The sequence below is a fragment of the Ovis aries genome, chromosome 15, assembly GCF_016772045.2.
Source record: "Ovis aries strain OAR_USU_Benz2616 breed Rambouillet chromosome 15, ARS-UI_Ramb_v3.0, whole genome shotgun sequence".
In the NCBI taxonomy this organism is placed as follows: domain Eukaryota; kingdom Metazoa; phylum Chordata; class Mammalia; order Artiodactyla; family Bovidae; genus Ovis; species Ovis aries.
Genome location: NC_056068.1, coordinates 52,618,545 through 52,639,511, shown reverse-complemented (window position 1 = coordinate 52,639,511; position 20,967 = coordinate 52,618,545). Strand labels below are relative to the sequence as shown.

The 20,967-nt window shown below is 40.0% G+C and overlaps 1 protein-coding gene across 2 annotated transcripts in view; it reads right to left on the bottom strand.

The window, feature by feature from the left end:
* Nucleotides 1-20,967, bottom strand: part of POLD3 (DNA polymerase delta 3, accessory subunit) — a 44,474-nt gene that overhangs the window by 22,539 nt on the left and 968 nt on the right. For both annotated transcript variants that reach the window (XR_001020892.5, XM_004016320.6), the window contains exons 2-5: nucleotides 19,962-20,017; nucleotides 8,189-8,291; nucleotides 4,212-4,251; nucleotides 2,896-3,028 (exon numbers count right to left, since the gene is read on the bottom strand). Coding sequence is in view for 1 of the 2 variants with exons in the window: in XM_004016320.6 (XP_004016369.1) it covers nucleotides 2,896-3,028; nucleotides 4,212-4,251; nucleotides 8,189-8,291; nucleotides 19,962-20,017 (332 nt within the window). In the remaining variant the exon portion in view is untranslated. The remainder of the gene's footprint in view (nucleotides 1-2,895; nucleotides 3,029-4,211; nucleotides 4,252-8,188; nucleotides 8,292-19,961; nucleotides 20,018-20,967) is intronic.

Here is a 20,967-nt window from a genome sequence, read left to right as displayed (position 1 = left end):
GTGTTTATGTTTTCTTATAATCCTTCTCTAAAAGACACCAGACATAAATTACTCTTTAGCAGTATAATTATATTTATCTAATAAATATTTGTATGCCCATTACATTCAAGGTTTTAAGCAGAAGAAAAAAAAAGAGTCAATGTCTACCATTAATTCACTCAACAATTATTTATTTAATAGTTACCAGGCACTGTTTTAGGGATACAGTGGTTAACTAAATAAACGATCCCTATTCTCATGGAACTTACAGAAATTATTTTTGGCAATTCTATATCCACCTGGATATAGACCCAACTGTATCAGTTAATCCACCTCTTCCAGCGTTGTCAACCATTTCTTCTTTTTATGGCTCTTTACTAATAATACAAGTTCAAGGCATTCTCAACTTTAAAAATGGATACATTTCCCCCACCCCCAAGTCTCCATTCCTCTGTAGCAGGTTATCTCTTTTCCCTCTGTTTTACCATCAAATTTCCTAGAAAGTTGTCCCTATTTGCTATCTCACTTCCCTATATCCCCATCTACCCAGGTGACCAGAATCTGGCTGCTCCACTGAAACTGCTCTTACTAAGGCCATCACCTTCAGTTCCTATTACATTCCACTTCTCAACAAGGTTTGATACTGTCAACTATTCCCTCCTCCTTGAAATTCTCTTCTTAAGTTTTTAGAACTCCATACACTCATGATTTTCCTCTTATCTCTGGCTGCTTCCACTTAGGTCCCTCTTTTTCTGCCCACCCCTTAAAAAATAGCTATTACTTAAATAGGGCTTACTGTGTGCTAAGCACTGTTCTAAGTGCTTTACAAGTATGTATTCACTTAATCCTCTACAACCCTGTTAGTCATTCAGTCGTGTCCAACTCTTTGTGACCCCAGGACTGTAGCCCACCAAGCTCCTCTGTTCATGAATTTCCCAGGCAAAAATACTGAAGAGGACTGCTATTTCTTTCTCCAGGGGATGTTCCCAACCCAGGGATCAAACCCAGGTCTCCTGCATTGCAGGTAGATTATTTCCTGTCTGAGCCACCAGGAAAGCCCCTACAACCTTGAGGATGATACTATTATTAGTTTCATTTCAGGAAAATGAAGTAGAAAGGTTAAATAATTTGCCCAAGGTTACACAGATAGTAACTGTGGCTATAGTTTAAATTTCTGCTCTTCTTTCATCCTATACATTCTCTCTGCATGATGGTATCTACTGCTGTAGCCCAACTAATTACCTATTTTCTCTGATTCCAAAATGTCTGTCTTTACCTCCTATTTCTCTCCTTAGCTCTAGACCCCCGTATCTATTGCACTGGGCATCTCCACTTGGACTCCCCATCCGGTACTCAAACTCAACATATCCAAACCCAATTCATTATTTTTCCCTTCTCCCAAAGCTTGCTCCTCCTCATATATTCCCATTCTTAGTGAGAGAATCATCACCTATCCAGCAATTCAAACCAGAAACATGGCCATCATCCTTAATGACATGAAGCACCCCCCCATCTCCACCATAACACACTCTCTTGGTCCCTTAACACTACCAAACCATCCAGGTTTTGATGGTATGATTCTTTAACCTAGGTACTTCTCCACTCCCAATACCAACTCTATACTTCAGAGACTATCATCTCTACCCTGAATCACTGCAACATTTCTCCTTCATACTGGCCCGTGTACAGATTATTTCCTTCAGATCCACTTTCACCATCACAGCCAGAGTGATCCTTCTGTAATACAATTCTCATCACTTCAATCATCTGCTTCAAAATCTTCAGTGGCTTCCCTGTGCAATAAAGCCTAAACTTATCCTAGTAGTCAAAGCATAGTGTCTGACTCCTTGCATCATTATCTCCTGCCCCTCACTCTAGTTTTCAGGTATAGAAAACTACTGTGGTTCTGCATAAGCATCGTGTTTCCTCTCAGCCCTGTCCTTCCTCTCCCACTTCCCTCTGATTGGCTACTTCTACTAGGCCTTTAAGCTTCAACTTAGATGCCATGCTCTTCTACAAGCCATCTGTGTCTTCAATCTTCACTCCACCCCAACAGAAAAGGCGGGGATCCTCCTACACACTTATCCCTATTGTAGCACTGTCACACTATACCATAACTGCCTCCCATAAGACCATCAGTTCCCCAAGCAGGCATCAGGCTACAGTCACTCTACAGTATGTGGCATGTCACACGTACTCATCAGACCTTTGCTGAATTAATTCAAATTATCTTGCTTAGTGCATGTCAAAGCAGTAGGTGTTCAATATATGTCTGAGAATCTGCTCTGAACCCTCCATACCACCTCACAAAGTAGGCATTATTATATCCAACTTAAAAATGATGAAACGAAAGCCCAAAAGAGTTTAAGTAACTTGTCCAAAGCCACTGGGCCATTAGCAATGAAGTAAAAACTCCAGCCCATGACCATTAATTTCCAAAACCACGTACATTATAGTCCACCTCCTCCCCGTGCTGTGAAGGATACAAAAGATGAATAAGGTCTGATACTGGCTGTGGAAGATCAACTGATTTTGGATGGGAGGTAGAGGGATGTCAAATTAGGAATAGTTTTTTGAAGGACAACATGTCAACTGGTTCTTGAAGGGTGGACAGGAATTAGACAAGCAGAGACTGGGGTAAAGGAGTAATGAGGGGGCACAACAAACAACATTTCTGGTGGCAGTGACAGGATAAATACATGAGAAGTAGATTTATGGGGAGTCTAGTGGGGTTTGCAATATGGGTTGTGGCTATTTTTCACCTTATGATGTACTAATAAAACCAGGCATGTGTCTTACTGCAAGATAAATGAGGTTTTACTAGACTTGGCGTTCACTCTTAAGAGGCAGCCACTGTGTAAACATCTTACAAAATCAATTCGTAAAGAAGCCCACAAGGAACATTAAGGAGCTCACTTGCTGCAGTTCTGCAAGTTGCTTTTAAGGATGTCATAGTCGGTATTGAACAGAGGCCCACTGTCCTTCAGCATGGCTTTCTGGATGCTGTACACATGTACGCTGGCAGTCACCGCTAGCTTGGACTTCACTGCTACAAGTCAACAGGAAAAGCAGTCTGTTAATACACAAACTTCATAGCATGTGGGGACTTTAACAAGAAACCCTTCTGCATTAACACCATTTGTAATCGGTGGTGGTCCACAAAAGCTCTAAAAGGCCAAACAGTCATATATACAGTATAGTATCAACTCTTCTGTCTGTGACAAGGACATTATGATGGGTAGGTGATGATGAGTCAGTTCTAAGTACAGTACTATGAGGGTATCACTCATTCAGGGGATACTCAGTAAATATTAATGAATAACTGATGATACTATGATGTTGTTTTTTTATCCAGTCAGGGTAGAATCTTATACTCTAGCATATATACATAGCAACTGAGGAGTAAGTAATTTCTACCTGAGAAGTCTTCGATTTTAGTTTATAAAAAGAAACTCTAAAACAATACTACTAATAATCAGGTAAGTCTTCAGAGGAAAATCACAAGAAACAATTTTAGGCTCCATGACGGAAGGGACCATGCCTCACTTGTTCCAAGTCCCTAGTGCCTAGCATAGAGCTTGACATAGAGTAGATACTTACTATGTATCTATTGAATGAATAAATCTACCACTGTGGGAATTCAGAAAGAAAATATTGGACATTTTCACTATATTGAATAATTCAGTTAATTTATAAGAAAACACTCCAGTGGTAAGCATCTTTATATACAAAGTATGACAGTGGGTTTTGTCTTGAGACATCCAAGATCACATGGCTGTTACAAAATTCCTTTGACTTGGGTATTAAAAAAATAGAACAGTAGCATTAACAGTCTTGAAGTGGTAGACAAATTTAACTTAGAAGTTATACTATGCCTTTCTGACTTTATAAAATCATTCTTTAATTTTCTTCCTAAAAAATTGCTATGGAATACAACACAATATTTAGAGATCATTGTCTTTTTATAGTTAATGAGGTGTTCCATATAGTATTCATAAGTGTTTTACACATCTATCACGAGTTTTGAAATTCTGTGATAAAAGTGCTTTATAAATGTTAGCAGCTACTGGCCTTAAAAATGGTAAGTTAGTGGAGTATCATATTTTAACATGTTTCAGAAACTACTAATAAAAGAATACATGGCTCTCCAGTAAAACAGCTAAATATATATGCAATGTTAATGACACTGGTGCCCTAAGAGGAAAAACTTGCTAAATCGCTAAAATACTTACCTTCCAATTTATCTTCTCTCACTACTGCAACCTTGTGGCACTGTAAGGAAACAACACTTCATTAGTATTTAAAGTATTAATAGTGCAACCTGCAGTTTTAAAGTTTCCTTACCAATAATTCAATTGCATTGGGATGTAAAATTAGAAACATTAGGTTCTTCTGAAAACATATGTTCCAGACTCATTTTTAACTTGCTTTCTTTAAAACTTCTCAATCAGGTTAAGGAAAGTGAGAGAGTATATGTAAATCAATAACAAAAACAAAAAAACCCAAATTAAAAAAAAACAGCATCTCTAACTTGCACTTTGCCTACTGCAAGGAAAAGAGGAATTTTCAGTAAGTAACATAACGAGAATTACTGTATAATCATATGGAACCAGTTAAAAATTGGATCTGTCTCATACCATACAAAAAAAAAAAAATTCTAAATGGATCCGAGATCTAAAAGTAAAGAATTAAACCATATATGCACAAGAAGAAAATATGGGTGAATTCTTCTACAAACTAATATAACCTGAGAATAAAGAAAAGTTTCTTGACTGCAATTCAAAACCCAGAAGTAACTGAAGTTATCCATAAAACTAACAAATCATTTTTGGATAACAAAAAAACGATTTTAAGTAAAAAGACAAATGGTCAAGTGGGAAAAATATCTACAACTTACATCACAAAGGGCTAACACATAGCTTCTAAAACAGAGAAAATAATCAGATTGTAAATAACTCAAATAACTATCAATAAGGGACTGCTGAATAAACTAAGGTATATCCATCAACGTAGGATCATGTGGCTATAACGAATAATGAGGAATATTTCTGGGGTCGGCCCATTTTAAAAAAAAAGAAATATTTCTATAACTGCCAGAGTAATGCTCGGGATCACTTACAAACCTTAAACTGCCTTTAGTCATCATATTGTCAGTAAAATTATTGGTTTTGCTTTTCTCAATCTCATGTATCTAGCTAAAGCAAATACATGTTCATTTTAATGTTAGGACAACCAAAGTTTACAACATAAGAAAAAAAGAATAATATAAAATTAAGTTTTTAAAAAATGTAACTGTAAATTTGAGCTGAGAATACTGGTATGTCTTCATAATGCATTTTCTTTAAAAAAAAAAGAAGCATTCTTAAAAATGTCACGTTCTGCAAAACTGTACAATAAAAATTACAGAGCTTGTAAGAAAAAGAGCATTAGGAGCTAATCAAACTCAAAAGGAGCCCTAAAAACAATAATTGGTACCCTCAGGAGAAAACATGGCAGCTGAGACAGTTTAGTATCTCTAAACGCTGCCTTAGGGGATATTCAGTTCAGTTCAGTTACTCAGTCATGTTCAACTCTTTGCGATCCCATGAATTGCAGCACACCAGGCCTCCCTGTCCATCACCAACTCCCGGAGCCTACTCAAACTCTTGTCCATTGAGTCGGTGATGCCATCTAACCATCTCATCCTCCGTTGTTCCCTTTTCCTTCTGCCTTCAATTTTTCCCAACATCAGGGTCTTTTCAAATGAGTCAGCTCTTTGTATCAGGTGGCCAAAGTATTAGAGTTTCAGCTTCAACATCATTCCTTCCAAAGAACACCTAGGACTGATCTCCTTGCAGTCCGTGGAACTCTCAAGAGTTCTCCAACACCACAGTTCAAAAGCATCAATTCTTTGGCGCTCAGCCTTCTTTATAGTCCAACTCTCACATCCATACATGACTACTGGAAAAACCATAGCCTTGACTAGATGGACCTTTGTTGGCAAAGTAATGTCTCTGCTTTTTAATATACTGTCTAGGTTGGTCATAACTTTCCCTCCAAGGAGTAAGCATACAATTTCATGGCTGCAATCACCATCTGCAGTGATTGTGGAGCCCTCCAAAATAAAGTCTCTCACTGTTTCCACTATTTCCCCATCTATTTGCCATGAAGTGATGGGACCAGATGCCATGATCTTAGTTTTCTGAATGCTGAGCTTTAAGCCAACTTTTTCACTCTCCTCGGTAAAGCATCTGCCTGCAGTGCAGGAGACCTGGGTTCGATCCCTGGGTTGGGAAGATCCCCTGGAGAAGGAAATGGCAACCCACTCCAGTACTCTTGCCTGGAAAATTCCATGGACTGAGGAGCCTGGTAGGGGTCCATGGGGTCGCAAAGAGTCGGACACAACTGAGCGACTTCACATTCTTTCTTTTGCTTGCATCAAGAGGCTCTTTAGTTCTTCTTCACTTTCTGCCATAAGGGTGGTATCATCTGCATATCTGAGGTTACGGATATTTCTCCCGGCAATCTTGATTCCAGCTTGTGCTTCATCCACCCCAGCGTTTCTCATGATGTACTCTGCATAGAAGTTAAATAAGCAGGGTGACAATATACAGCCTTGATGCACTCCTTTTCCTATTTGGAACCAGTCTGTTGTTCCATGCCCAGTTCTAACTGTTGCTTCCTGACCTGCATACAGGTTTCTCAAGAGGCAGGTCAGGTGGTCTGGTACTCCTATCTCTTTCAGAATTTTCCACAGTTTACTGTGATCCACATAGTCATAGGCTTTGGCATAGTCAATAAAGCAGAAATAGATGTTTTCCTGGAACTCTCTTGCTTTTTTGATGATCCAGCGGATGTTGGCAATTTGATCTCTGGTTCCTCTGCCTTTTCTAAAACAAGCTTGAACATATGGAAGTTCATGGTTCATTCACGTATTGCTGAAGCCTGGCTTGGAGAATTTTGAGCATTACTTTACTAGCATGTGAGTTGAGTGCAATTGTGCGGTAGTCTGAGCATTCTTTGGCATTGCCTTTCTTTGGGATTGGAATGAAAACTGACCTTTTCCAGTCCTGTGGCCACTGCTGAGTTTTCCAAATTTGCTGACATATTGAGTACAGCACTTTCACAGCATCATCTTTTAGGATTTGAAATGGCTCAACTGGGATTCCATCACCTCTACTTACTTTGTTTGTAGTGATGCTTCTTAAGGCCCACTTGACTTCACATTCCAGGATGTCTGGCTCTAGGTGAGTGATCACACCATCGTGATTATCTTGGTCTTGAAGATCTTTTTTGTACAGTTCTTCTGTGTATTCTTGCCACCTCTTAATATCTTCTGCTTCTGTCAGGTCCGTAACATTTCTGTCCGTTATTGAGCCCAACTTTGCATGAGATTTCCCTTGGTATCTCTTGAAGAGATCTCTAGTCTTTCCCATTCTGTTGTTTTCCTCTATTTCTTTGCATTGATCATAGTTCTGTTTCTCCTTGTAAATCACTAAATTGCCATTCCAGTCTGGAATCTCACATTCTTAAGACTCTATTGATACAAGACAAATCCAGTAAGTATTTTGATAAATATGGCTTCTGAACTTACGAGTCACAGGGAAAGTCAAAAGAGAAGAGGAAAACATGCATCCGTGATTCTCTGAGGATCTTGATCCTTGGGCTAAATTCTCTAGGGCTAGTGGTATGGGAGCAAAAGAACCTTCAGGTGAGGTTTAGGAAGTGAGAACCGAAGAGGTGTTCCTCAGTTTGGGGAGGAAGCAAGAAAGAAGGAATTAAGTTCCTAAGAATCAGTCCAGTACAGGAGAAGGAATGGAGTTATTTCAGCAGAGCTTCTGGGGTAAAAGCTCAAATTAAAATCAAGTTCATTTAAAAAATAATTATACTTGCTGAACACCTGTGTGGCTTGACATCTGAACAGGCTGGAAATTAACCACCACTGTCCCCAATATAGCTTCAAAAGGAAGAAAGAGGAACAGAAACAGCCTGGAATGTCTTGTTGCCTAAGGAAATTGTACAATGATGATAATAGTCTCTGTTTTGATATTACCCAAACTTCTTGAGAGTTTTAGGTTTAGTCTAAAAATTCAAAATAACCACTGTCTTCAAGTAGCTTTTTAAAATTTCCATAATACTGGATCTTGCTGTTTTTGCCCTGTGTTATGTTACATAACACTATTAATAGCTCAAACACATTTAAACTCACTATAAGATTCTGAGAACTTACAGAATGTCCATTCTGAATGAGACTGCCAGACACTAAATAGGTGACATGCAGTTGGGCTCCTGAATTTTCCTTTCGCTTCCTTTCAACGTAATCATAGAGCATCCTGTTACAAACAAAATACACAAGTAAGTCATTAGTAAAAGTTTATCTCACCCACTCTTAATTCATGACTTAAAAGTCAGGTACAGTAAATCTGACAGTCCATCAAACATTATACAGAATATTTTTGCTCTGTTCATGGACAAAGAATTAAAAAAAGATGAATGGAACATAGAGGGTGGGGTCAACTTGTATACAGCCAGCACAGTGACCAAACAACTGAAATAAAAGAAATCTAATAATCGGTCAAGTGAGACTGAGCCTGCATTAAAAGAAGTAAAGACATACAATGGCTAGAATAATCGATCAAGAATAAGTTCAGTCACTATCTAGCCATGTGACCCTAGACAAAATAGTTTTTCTAGGCCTGTTTTTGTCTTGAGGTATAATTACAGAGGGCTGTATGAGATTGGCAATTCTTTTACCGTGGGATCCATAATCCTTCACCCCTCAATATTTTAAGCAAAATGTGTGTTTTGCAAGGGGAAGGAGGCGGGGAGAGGGTGCAGATAGTTCAAGGTTTTCAACAGATTTGCAGAAGGATTAATGCCAAAACATTAAGAACCATCTTGTAGATGATCACAAGGGTCCTGCTCTGAAATTCCAATTTTAGGATCATTCAGAATCAATGTTTCAAAACCACAAAGTAACAGTTTACTCACACTGCCCAGTAATCATTAACCTAAGACTGCCAAACATTCACTATAGAAATAATGTTGCTTTTAGTAACATTCCCTAAATTTGTTTTTATCCTTGCGATCTGATTAGCATCAGAAGTTGACTCCCCTCAATAACTTACAGTTTAACATCAAGGAAAGAGACATCATTTGTGTTGTTTATTTCAAGAAACATTTACCAAGCCTCTAGAATATGTCATACTTCTGCCAAGGATGGCGAGAAACGAAAGTTCCAAGAGAAACTCAACCTACACTGTGGACTACTCTCTTAGCTTCCTTGATCTAATGCCTCACTCACCTCCTGCCACTCTTGAACTGGCTCTGCTCTACTTCCTGCACAGACTTGACCTCCTCCTCCTCTGTACTGCTGGGGTTGTCTTCAGCTACCTTTTCACTCTCTATTAGAGTGGCCAATCATCTTGGTTTGCCTGGATCTGAGGTCTTTCCTAACATGGACTTTTAGTGCTAAAACCAACAGGGCACACCAAGGATGACTGGTCACCTTACGACATACTCTCCTTGACCCATTTCATTCATCCCCCTGGCTTCATTTATTCCCAACAACAACATCATCTGCTCAAACCATCCAAGCCAGAAATCTGGGAGTCATTATCCCTCACTTCTCCCAGTATGGTGAGGTGCCAAATCTTGTCAGTTTTACCTCCCAAGTAATCCTCGACTCCCTGCCCTCCAAATCTCTTGACTGGACTATTTCAATTCCAAGTGTCAATGCCTTCCTCACACCCCCTTCCCCTTCACTATCCACAAAGCGGCCAAGGTGAAGTTTCAGAAATGCAAATCAAGTCACCTGTCAACAAAACTTAACTGGGTGACTACTTCATGCTCTATCCCTTGGGGACAGAATAGTGAACAAAGCAGTCAAAGTTCTTACCCATTTAGAGTTTGTACTGCAGAAAAGAGAGACAAATAATAAGCAAACAAGAAGTTAGATGATAGTAAATCTACAGGGAGAAAAAAAAACTAGAAGAATAGAGTGTCTAAGAAGTTTTGCTATTTATATAAGATTAGGGAAGGCCTCATGAACAGAGCCCTGTGGGAAGTTACAGAGCCACCAATGTGGATATCTCAGCGAAGAATGTTCTAGGCAGAAAAAGCAACAAATTCAAAGGTTCTGAGGCAAGAATGTAAGCAAGGTGCAAGGAATAGAAAAGGTGAGTGTGCTGAATAAGGAAGAAGGAAAGAAGAGAGCCAAGCGCGAGACATGTAGGGCTTTGTGGCCCATTAGGAAGGAAGTCATTACAAGGTTTAGAGCACAAATAACATGATCTCACTTTTTAGGATTTCTGACTGCTGTGTGGAGAATATACTATTTAGGAGCAAGGAAGGGAAGCAGGAAGACCAGTTATAAAGCTACTGCAGTAATTCAGGCTAGAGATGACAGTGGCTCAGACTAGGGTGGTAGTAATTAGTGGATGAATTCTGGGTACATCTTAAAGGAAGAAACAACAGGATTTGCTGATGGACTGATTGTGAGGTATGAGAGAAACAGAAATCAAGGATAACTGGACTAAGCAACTCAAAGAATGAAGTTGTCATTCACTGAGATGGAGAAAAGCAGGAGGAGGTGATAGTGGGGGTGGGTGGAAAATAACTAGAAATTAAGTTTTCAGTCCAGTTCAGTTCAGTTCAGTTGCTCAGTCGTGTTCGACTCTTTGTGACTTCATGAACTGCAGCACGTCAGGCCTCCCTGTCTATCACCAACTCCCAGAATCCACCCAAACCCACGTCCATCGAGTCGGTGATGCCATACAACCATCTCATCCTCTGTCGTCCCCTTCTCCCCCTGCCCTCAATCTTTCCCAGCATCAGGGTCTTTTCAAATGAGTCAGCTCTTCGCATCAGGTGGCCAAAGTATTGGAGTTTCAGCTTCAACATCAGTCCTTCCCATGTTTTGGGGCATGTTAAATCTGAGATGCCCATTAGCCATTAAGTGCTGTTGAAAAGGTAGCTGGTTATTCTTATCTGAAGTATTACTCTTTGTTCAAAAGTTTTCAAAGCGCCCTATCCCCTAAGGAGCCACAGGTCCATCAGTGACGTATACGACTTTTCTTCTTCTGGCCCCTGTATTTCTCACCATTCTCCCATACTCACACTATTTTCAGCCTTATGAAACATTCTGAAGTTCTCCTAGCTCTTCTATATGCCCTGCGTTCTGCCTTCTGCTCAGACCTCATCTACCTAATTCTTCATCAAGACAGCAGCTCAGGTATTATCTCCTATGTGAAGCCTTCCCTAACACTGCTAAGCGAGCAAGGCAGCCTTGCCTTCTAGGTTCTAACAGGAACTGTCCCACATCTGTTATTATAGCACTTACCACACTGTATTCTAATTGTTTATATATCTGCCATCCCCATTAGACTATAAACACCTTGAGAGGGGAAAAAAATCAGCATTTTTGTTGATTTCTTTCTCCTGTTCTCTTTAGTATTTCCTTCCATGCAGCAATTATGTTAGAAAAGATGAGGAACACAGAGTCATGAACATTTTGGTTTATTTATGCTAATTAGGACCATACTAGCAGAAGAAACGGTAGGCAGGGATTATACCAAGATACTCTCAGCTTGCTGGTGAAACGCATTGTCTTTTATCAACAACTCATAGTCTTGCTTGCATCAATACAGTCATTGTCCTCTGTGCACCCGTCTCACCAGATCAACCAGTTCTGTTTTACATTAACAAGATGGTCAACACTGCACAAACTCTTTAAAATTTTCTGCATGTCTTTTGAATCTTTAAAACATGTTCATCTAATTTGATTATGTCAAACATCTCAGCAACAAAACATGCAAAATATTCTTAAATATGAATGACAAATATGACTTTCTACAAGATACACTTCCTACCCACATGATTAACTATACACCTTCTCACCTCTTCTGATCAGTTCCACACATAATTTTCCCTAAGATATATAAGGAGTATAGTCTATATTATCTTCCCTAATCTAATTCCTTCACAGCATTTTTAGAGCCTGAAATTATCTTAAATCAATGATGGGAAAGACCTTGTCTGTTAAGTTTGCTGTTTTATAACAGAGCCTAGAATAACGCTAAAAATATAGTAAAACCTGAAAAAATATTTCTTTATTGAATCCAGGAAAACAGTAACAACCATGCCCAGTCACTGCCCTCAGTGCCAACAGTGATAATTTAAATGCTCTCACTATAGATAAGAGAAAAAAGGATGCCAGGACATGCTAAATCTCTGTTTTCTCACGTGTTAAACGAGATTGATAATACCCATTATATTGGATTGTTATAAAGATTACATGAAATAAACATTTGTGAAAATATCTACCATAGTGCCCAGAACTCACTCAACAAATATTCACTGGCACCTATTATGAGCTGGGAAAGATGGAAGGCAAAAGGAAAAGGGTGTGGCAGATGATGAGATGGTTAGATAGCATCACTGACCCAATGGACCTGACCTGAGCAAATTCCAGGAGATGGTAGAGGACAGAGGAGCCTGGTGTGCTGCAGTCCATGGTGATGCAAAGAGTTGGACATGACTTAGTGACTGAACAACAATATTATGAGCCAGGTGTGAAGATACAATGAATGCGGCAGATGTATTTTCCAAAGACGGCTGCCACAACATCTCCCATTCTGCATGCTCTTCTTCATCCTCCCAAAGACAGGTAGAGTCATCCTCTCCCCTTGAATCTGGGAAGGCTAGAGATTCATTGTAACCAAAAGAATGAAGCAGACACAACACTGCTTGACTTCTGAGGCCAGTAAGAAAAGGCAATCAGCTTCTGCCTTGCACTGGGACGTGGGTTTTTACAGCCATGAATTGCTGGGTAAGAAGCCTCACTACCTGAAAATATGCTCTTAAGAAGCCCAGGCCATATAAACAGGTCATACACAATGACTGGTCAATAGCTCCTGCTGAAGTCCGAGCTGACAGCCAGCAACAACTGCCAGACATGAGAATAAAGATGCCTACACACGATCAGGCTTCAGTCACTGACACCTCTCAGCTGAGGCACCAGACACTATGGAACAGAGACAACCATTCTCATTGCACCTTGCCCAAGTTCCAAATCAGAAGAATCTATGAACATAATAAAACGGTTATTTCAAGTTGCTAAATCTGGGGGCAATTTGTTACAAAGCAACAGTAACTGGAACAGTGATGACCCTGATAAACATGTTCCCTGCCTTCATGGAGTCTATATTCTAGTGGGAGGAGGGCATACAATAAGTAAGAAAATGTCAGCTGGAAATAAGAATTATGAAATGCTGGAATACTATATATCCACATGCAAAAGAATGAAGTTGGGCCCTTTGCTTATACTATATGCAAAATGATATCTGAAAAAATAGTTATAATTTATAGGCATACCCCAGAGATATTGTAGGTTCACTTCCAGACCACTGCAATAAACTGAATATCAAAATAAAGCAAAGCAAATAAATTTTTGGTTTCCCAGTGAATATAATAGCTATGTTTACACTATACTGTAGTCTATTAAGGGTATAACACCATTATGTCTACAAAACAATGTATACACCTTAATTAAAAAATAATTTATTGTGGACTTCCCTGGTGGTCCAGTGGTTAAGAATCTGCCTTGCAATGCAACAGGCACATGCTCGATCCCTTGTAAGGTAAGTAAGATTCCACATGCTGCAGGGTAACTAAGCCTGCGCATCACAACTGGAGAGTCCAAGCGCCACAATGAAAGAGCCCATATGCCACAGGTTAGGACCCAATGAGGCCAAGTAACTAATTTTTTTTTTAATTTGTTGCTAAAAATGCTAGCCATCCTCTGAGCCTTTAGCAAGTCATAATCTTCTCACTGATGGAGGGTTTGAAACATGATGAGAATTACCAAAATGTGACACAGAGACAAGAAATAGGCAAACGCTACTGGAAAAATGGCACTCATAGATTTGCTCAACTCAGGGTTACCACAAACCTTCAATGTGTAAAAAAAAGAAAGAAAGAAAGAAATGTAGTATCTGCAAAATGCAATAAGGAGGAGTACAATAATATAAGGTATGCCTATACACATTTTAGGGCTTCATTTATAAGTTACCTTGACCCAACATCTAATTTGAAAACTACAGTGTACTCTAACTGTGAGGAAGTATAATAAGAACAAAATATGTAGAAATGTTAAAGTGATAATTACTGATTTAAGAGCTAAGGCACAGAACTCTCACAAGAAAACACAAAATTAAATCTTCATGATTTACTTGGGTTAGACTATGCCTTAGATACAATATAAAAAGCACAAGCAAGAGAAGAAAAAAAATTAGACACTATCAATAATAAGAACTTCTGTGCTTCACAGGACACCATCAAGGAAGTGCAAAGACAACCTACAGAATGGGTGAAATCATTATCTGATGAGGACAGCGTTTCTAGAATATGTAGAGGGACGTCCCTGGTAGTCCAGTGCCTAAGACTCAGCACTCCCAATGCAGGAGGCCACAGTTCAATCTCATACGCAGCAACTAAGAGTTTGCATACCACAACTAGGAGATCGCATGCTGCAACTAAAAACATTCCACATGACACAACCAAAAAGGATCCCTCACGCTACAACTAAGACTCAGCACAGTCAAATAAATAAACAAATCCAGACTTGACTACATAAAGAACTCTCACAATTCCATAATAGTAAAGACAAAAGAAAAACCCGTGGAAAAAAATGGGCAAAGGATCTGAACATGTATTTCTCCAAAGACACGTATGGTCAATGAGCAGAGGAAAACATGTGCCATTAGCTAAAACATTAGCCATAACAGAAATGCAAATCAAAAACATAATGATAAAACTTCATACTCACTAGGATGGCTAAAATTAAAAGACAGATGGTAGAAAGAGTTGATAAGAATGTTGAGAAAGTAGAACCTCATACCTTGTTGGTGGGACTATAAAACAGTGTAGTCACTCTGAAAAACAGTTAATCACCTTAGCTCCTCAAAATGTTACATATGACCCAGAAATTCCAATCTTAGGTGTATACTAAGAGAACTGAAAACATATGTCTACACAAAAACTTGTACACAAATGTTCACGGTAGCATTATTCATTAAAGCCCCAAATGTGGAAACAACCCAAATGTCCATCTGTTGATTAATGGACAAATAAAGTGTTGTATATCCATATGTTATGGGTTGATTTGTGTCCCCCAAAAGAGATATGTTGACGTCCTAACCACCAGTACCTCAGCATATGACCCGATTTGGAAACAGGGCCTTTGCAGGTGTAATTAGTTAAGACAGATCATACTGGAGTAGGGTGGGCTCCTCATCTACAACTGTATCCTTATAAGATGGCTATGTGAAGAGACAGACACACAGGAAGAATGCCAAGCGACTATGAAGGCAGACAGTGGGATTACACAGCTACAAACCAAGGAATGCAAACCACCAGAAGCTAGGAAGAAGCAAGGAAGGATTTTTCCGTACAAGTTTCAGAAGGAGCATGGCCTGGCCAACATCTTAATTTTGGACTTTAAGCCTCCAGAACTGAGACAATAAATTTCTGTTGTTTCAAGCCGTCCATTTGTTAGTATTCTGTTATGGCAGCCCTAGAGGACTTACACCATATAGTGGGATATTATTCAACCACAAAAAGGAATGAAGTACTAACACATGCTTTAACATAGACAAACCTTGGAGATATGCTAAGTGGAGGGAATCAGACGCACAAGATTGCTTATTATATGATCCCATTTATATGAAACGTCCAGGATAGGCAAATCTATAGAGAGAAAGTGTGTTAGTGGCTGCCTGATGCTGGGGGGTTGGGGGGCAGGAATGATGAAGGACTGCTATGGATACAGCATTTCTTTTCTGGGGTGATGAAAACCTTCTCAAATTAACTATAGTGCTGACTGCACAACTCTGTAAATACATTAAAAACCAGTGAGTTGTACAGTCTAAATAGGTGAACCATCCGATATATGAAATATATCTGAAGAAAGCTTTTCAAAAATAATTATGAAAAAAAAATTACCAGAGAGAGAGAGGAACAGAGGATTAGGAAAGAGCTCTTACATGAAGTAATGTGTGAAATTTGAGCTGAACTGTGTACCATGAGGACAGCTGTGAGAAGAGCATTCCAGGCAGAGAAAATGGCACAAATTTCCTTGGGTGAGAACAGGCTTGGCATATCTAAGGAACAGAAAGGTAAATATGGCTAGAATATAAGTGAGGTAGAAAGTGTTATGGGATAAAGTTGGTAGACAGGCAAGGGCTAGAACGTGTGCATTAATTCCATAAAAATTATAGGAAATAAGGGTAGCTACAGTAAAATTCCACCTCCTGAGAAGAGTTGACTCACTGGAAAAGACCCTGATGCTGGGCAGGAGTGGGGGCAGGAGGAGAAGGGGATGACAGAGGATGAGATGGCTGGATGGCATCACGGACTCGATGCACATCAGTCTGGGTGAACTCCCAAGAGTTGGTGATGGACAGGGAGGCCTGGCGTGCTGCGGTTCATGGGGTCGCAAAGAGTCGGACACAACTGAGCAACTGAACTGAACTGACAGTAAAATTCCAGGCAATTTATATCATCTCCAGTCCTCAATATGCACCTTTAATCTCAATAGGCTTATATATTAGTAGTAATAGTTACCTCATTTCATATTTAAACATTCATAACTGTAACAATTATTCTCATGGGTATCCAGTCCTAAAGTTACCTGAACCTGCTAGGTTTGGGCCTGGACTAGTCTTAGCAAGAGTAATCTCAAACAGTCAAAATCAGTATAAACCTAGCCCTAAGCCAAGAGTTTTAAGTCTTGAAGGCATAAACATCTCAGTCAAAACTACGGGACTTCCTTGGTGGTCTAGCGATTAAGAATCCATCTGCCAATGCAGGGGGCACAGGTGTGTGCCGGGGGCCAGCGTGAGGAATTCCGCCCATGGCAAAGGTCATGAGGAAGGAGGCTTGGCATACGCAAAGGCGTGATCAAGCCTCAGGAAACCCCCTGTTCCCGAACATCTAACCCCAAAACCAGAGTCTGTTTTATGCTCTCACCTACACCTCTGACTTTACGGGGGGCTCTCCCCCATAACCGTTTCTCTCTGAGAAGGAGTAAACGTGCAGCTCCAAGGCAATAAAGGTTCTTGGGCATGACAAGAGTGTTTCAGCTTACGGACTCCTCTGAAGGTTATCTAGCCCACCTGTATAGGTTTGTCCGGCCACATGTGATTGTTTACAGCCTCCCAACCTGAGAGGCACGAGATGTTTCAGACTTACTAAAGGCAAAATCTTTTGGGGAGTTGGAAATTATTAGTATAGTGTGTTGGTTGGGAATTATATTGGTGAAGGGTTCTTCATTTGTTGTGTCAATAATTGCTGCTAATTCCCTGCTCTGGGTGGGACAAGAATGTCTCAGGTCAAACCTCTCTGCTGACAGATTAGCTTGTGTGACAGGATTATCCATACTCCTGCCACTAGGCACATGATTGTTTACTACCTCTTAACCGTAAACAGCACAGAGAGTTTTGGAGTATTTTGAGAGTCTTAATTAGCATAGGACTTTTTCTTCTTGTTGAGTCAATGACTGCCGCCAGGCCTCCATATCCTTAGGCACTTGAGAATATATTAATCAATGTATTTGGAATATAGCAAAGGAAATATAGTTGTTTGATGTTAGCAATACTAGACTTTTTGAGTTAATGGATTTTCTCTTTTGTAATAGATCACTGTACTTTGTTATAAATCACTGTGTCCTTGCTATCTAAAAATGTAACTTTATCATATCTTAAGACTAAATAGATCTTAAGGGGAGCATTGGTGAAAGGATTTTCATTTGTTGGGTTGATGTTTGCTGCTAAATCGCCATGTTCCCTACCCTTATAATGAATATAACTAGCATATAGGAAGAAATAAGTATTAACCTTTAAGCATATAGGAGAAATAAGTATTAACCTTTAAGACTAATCATGTTAACCTTGGGTTGAATAAATTCCTTTCTTGATTGTAACTCACTACACCCTCACCCTATAGGAATGTAACTTTATTTGGAGGATGGTGCCTGGTTTAAGAAAAAACACCCTTGGAAGAAATAAGTTTTTTGGTTATCAGAAAGAAAGGATCATAAAATGTCAGCAGGTCTCACTCATGGCCAGAAGATGATGTAATATCCCTAAGACCTTTTTTTTATACATTTATGTGAAGCACCTGATTTTGACAAAGGTCAGGACTGCTGACCCCCACGTGACTCTGTATTCATCCCTATGTGTAACAAAAGGTATATAAGCAAACCCAAAAATAAAGAAATCGGATCAGTTTCCGGAAAGACTGATTCCCCCATGTCGCTTCTTTCTTGCTCCCGTTTTTCTGGCTAAATTCCCATCTGGAGCATGGATGCTATTCCACGTAATCCAAGTTATTCAGCCTCCTTTTCTCCACTAATCTTCCTACTACACTATCCATTTCTAATCTCTCTATATCTGTGATTAAATATGTATTTTTCCAAAGACGCCGACTCCGTCCCCACCTTCGAATCACCCTGGATCCACCGGGGCTGGACCCCGGCAGGTTTGATCTCTGGTTTGGGAAGACCCCACATGCTATGGAGCAATTTAGCCTGTATGTCACAGCTACTGAAGCCCTCATGCTCTAGAGCCCTGGCTCCACAACAAGAGAAGCCACAGCAGTGAGAAGCCTGTGCACTGCAACCGGAGAGTAGCTCCCACCTGAGAAAGCCCACGCGCCAGCAATGAGGACCCAACGCAGCCAAAAATAAATAAAACTCCTAGAAGCTCTGTAAACACTTAACTGTTGTGTTGAGGAGCTGAGGAGGGACGTGAACCTCAAATATCTGCTGGGACTGGAGTGGGGGAGTAGGGCATGGGTCTAGAAATCAAGTTTCTACCTATACCTTCTGTAAAGTAGACCCTCCTCTCAGCTTCAAACTCTCAGCTAGTTTACCTCAGTTTCCTGGGCAGGAGAGCTGGCCCAGGAGCCCCCTGAAGCGGGTGTTCCGGTGTGGCCTAAGCGCAAGCACCTGAGAGCGGGTGGACACGTGTATGTACACCAGACAGGGACACGAGGCTGGGGCTTTCAATTACAAATAAAGACTGAATTCCTAGTTGTAATTTTTACTATGAATGTGAGATTTTTCTCCTTGCTTCTGTCATTAAGAATAAAAAAAAACCTGTGATCTACCATAAACTCCTAAATCTGTCAAACAAGCAAGCCAAATCAACCCATTCTAGAGATCAAGGATTTTTCTAAGACTCACAGAATGTTCCTATGATTCAAGGAATAGGGAAAAATAAGACCACCATCAGGAATAAAGCAAATGAAATAAGTATTTAACTCAGTATATGTGCTCTCAGTCTATTCACCAATTCCTACCCACTGGACATTTGCAGGTGAAGAAATTTTGAAGTTAATCCAAAAGCCTGCCTTTTCCATTTTGGTTCCAAGCTGGACTACCAGTTTCAGCAAGGAAGGTGATAGGGCAAAATTCAAGAAGGGTGATAATCTGTGTCATCCTAAACTCTCCCTTTTTAGTTTCTCTTAAGTGTTCTCCCCTGTCTTATACTGTTATATAGCCTGCGTCAAACACCTGTTGACCTCATTATGGAAGTAGTTCAATAACACCCAGAGACGGGCCTAAGAAGCACATGTGAAAGTGCAAAGAAGATGTTTGAGATAACAGACACAGAAATATGAGATGTAAACAACTGGCTAGCCCATTTAATAAGTTTTTTGAAATAACAAAGTGATTAACCAGAAGGCAAGGCTACAAATAAATCCAATAAACATATCACCACACATTTGTATACAAGTCCACCCATCTCTTAACTAATAGACAAAAGCAGTAAAAGGCAATAGAAACACTATGCGTTCCCATTTCCCTGGGTAGGGGAAGAGGGGGTGGGGAGTGGAGTTCTAATCAAGAGACTCTCTGTAAAGCTAACAACAAAGTAAAAGAAAACAAACAAACAAAACAAAAAGTTCCAATCTGATTAAAGTTAGTGATAAATTGTACTTACTGTTTGGCCTGATTAACATGAACCCCTAGTGTATAGCTCAGCCATTTGTATGTTACCTGCAAGGAGTTTTTAAAAAAAATTTTATTAGATGACTGCAGAGTGTAGGTCAGCCCAAAGGGCTCCTAAAGATTCTGAGGAGATTACACCTTATAAATTACATTAAATGCCACCCCAGTTTTGCCAAGAACCATCCATCTGGGCAGGTAGGACTCAGACATTTATTTTAGAAAGAAGTCTGCATCACAGATTAATACAAGAATCTAAAAAGGTTGAATATACAAAGAAAAAGCTCTCAATTTCCTTACACTCCCTGTTTCACCCTGGTCCTTCTTTTCACATTTCTGTCCTTTTATGGGGCCACCACCAAAAACTATTCTCAAACTCACTCAGAAACTTAAGTTACTTTGGAGTGTACAACTCAGAAACTTCTGAAGAAAGTTGCAGCCACATAAATAATAAAGGGCACAGGTGGTGCAGGGGTCAGGGAATGAGTGAAGTGGATGAATACTCTATCAGAGGTTAGATTGGGAATTACTGGCCTCAAGCTTTGCTCTTCCTTCCATTCTTCCTTGAACTGTCATTTGCCACTTCCTTGTAACCTGTCACCCTCCCCTCAAAGCCTTCCAATTCGAAATGCTGAGTTTCCAGTAATTAGAAGACTTAGCACAGATTGGGCAAAGACAGTGTGATGTAGAGGAAAGCAACAGCAGAACAGACATAGACTGGAAAATTGATTATCCCGTGTGTGTGTGTGTGTGTGTGTGTGTGTGTGTGTGTGTTAGTCTCCCAGTCGTGTCCTACTCTTTGTGACTCTCATGGACTATAGCCCAGTAGGCGCCTCTGTCCATGGAATTCTCCAGGCAAAAATACTGGAGTGGTTGCCATTCCCTTCTCCCAGGAGATCTTCCCAACCCAAGGATCAAACCTACATCTCCTGCGTGGATTATCCCTTACTAACCACAAGTTAATCTTCCCTGGTGGCGCAGAGGTTAAAGCGTCTGCCTCC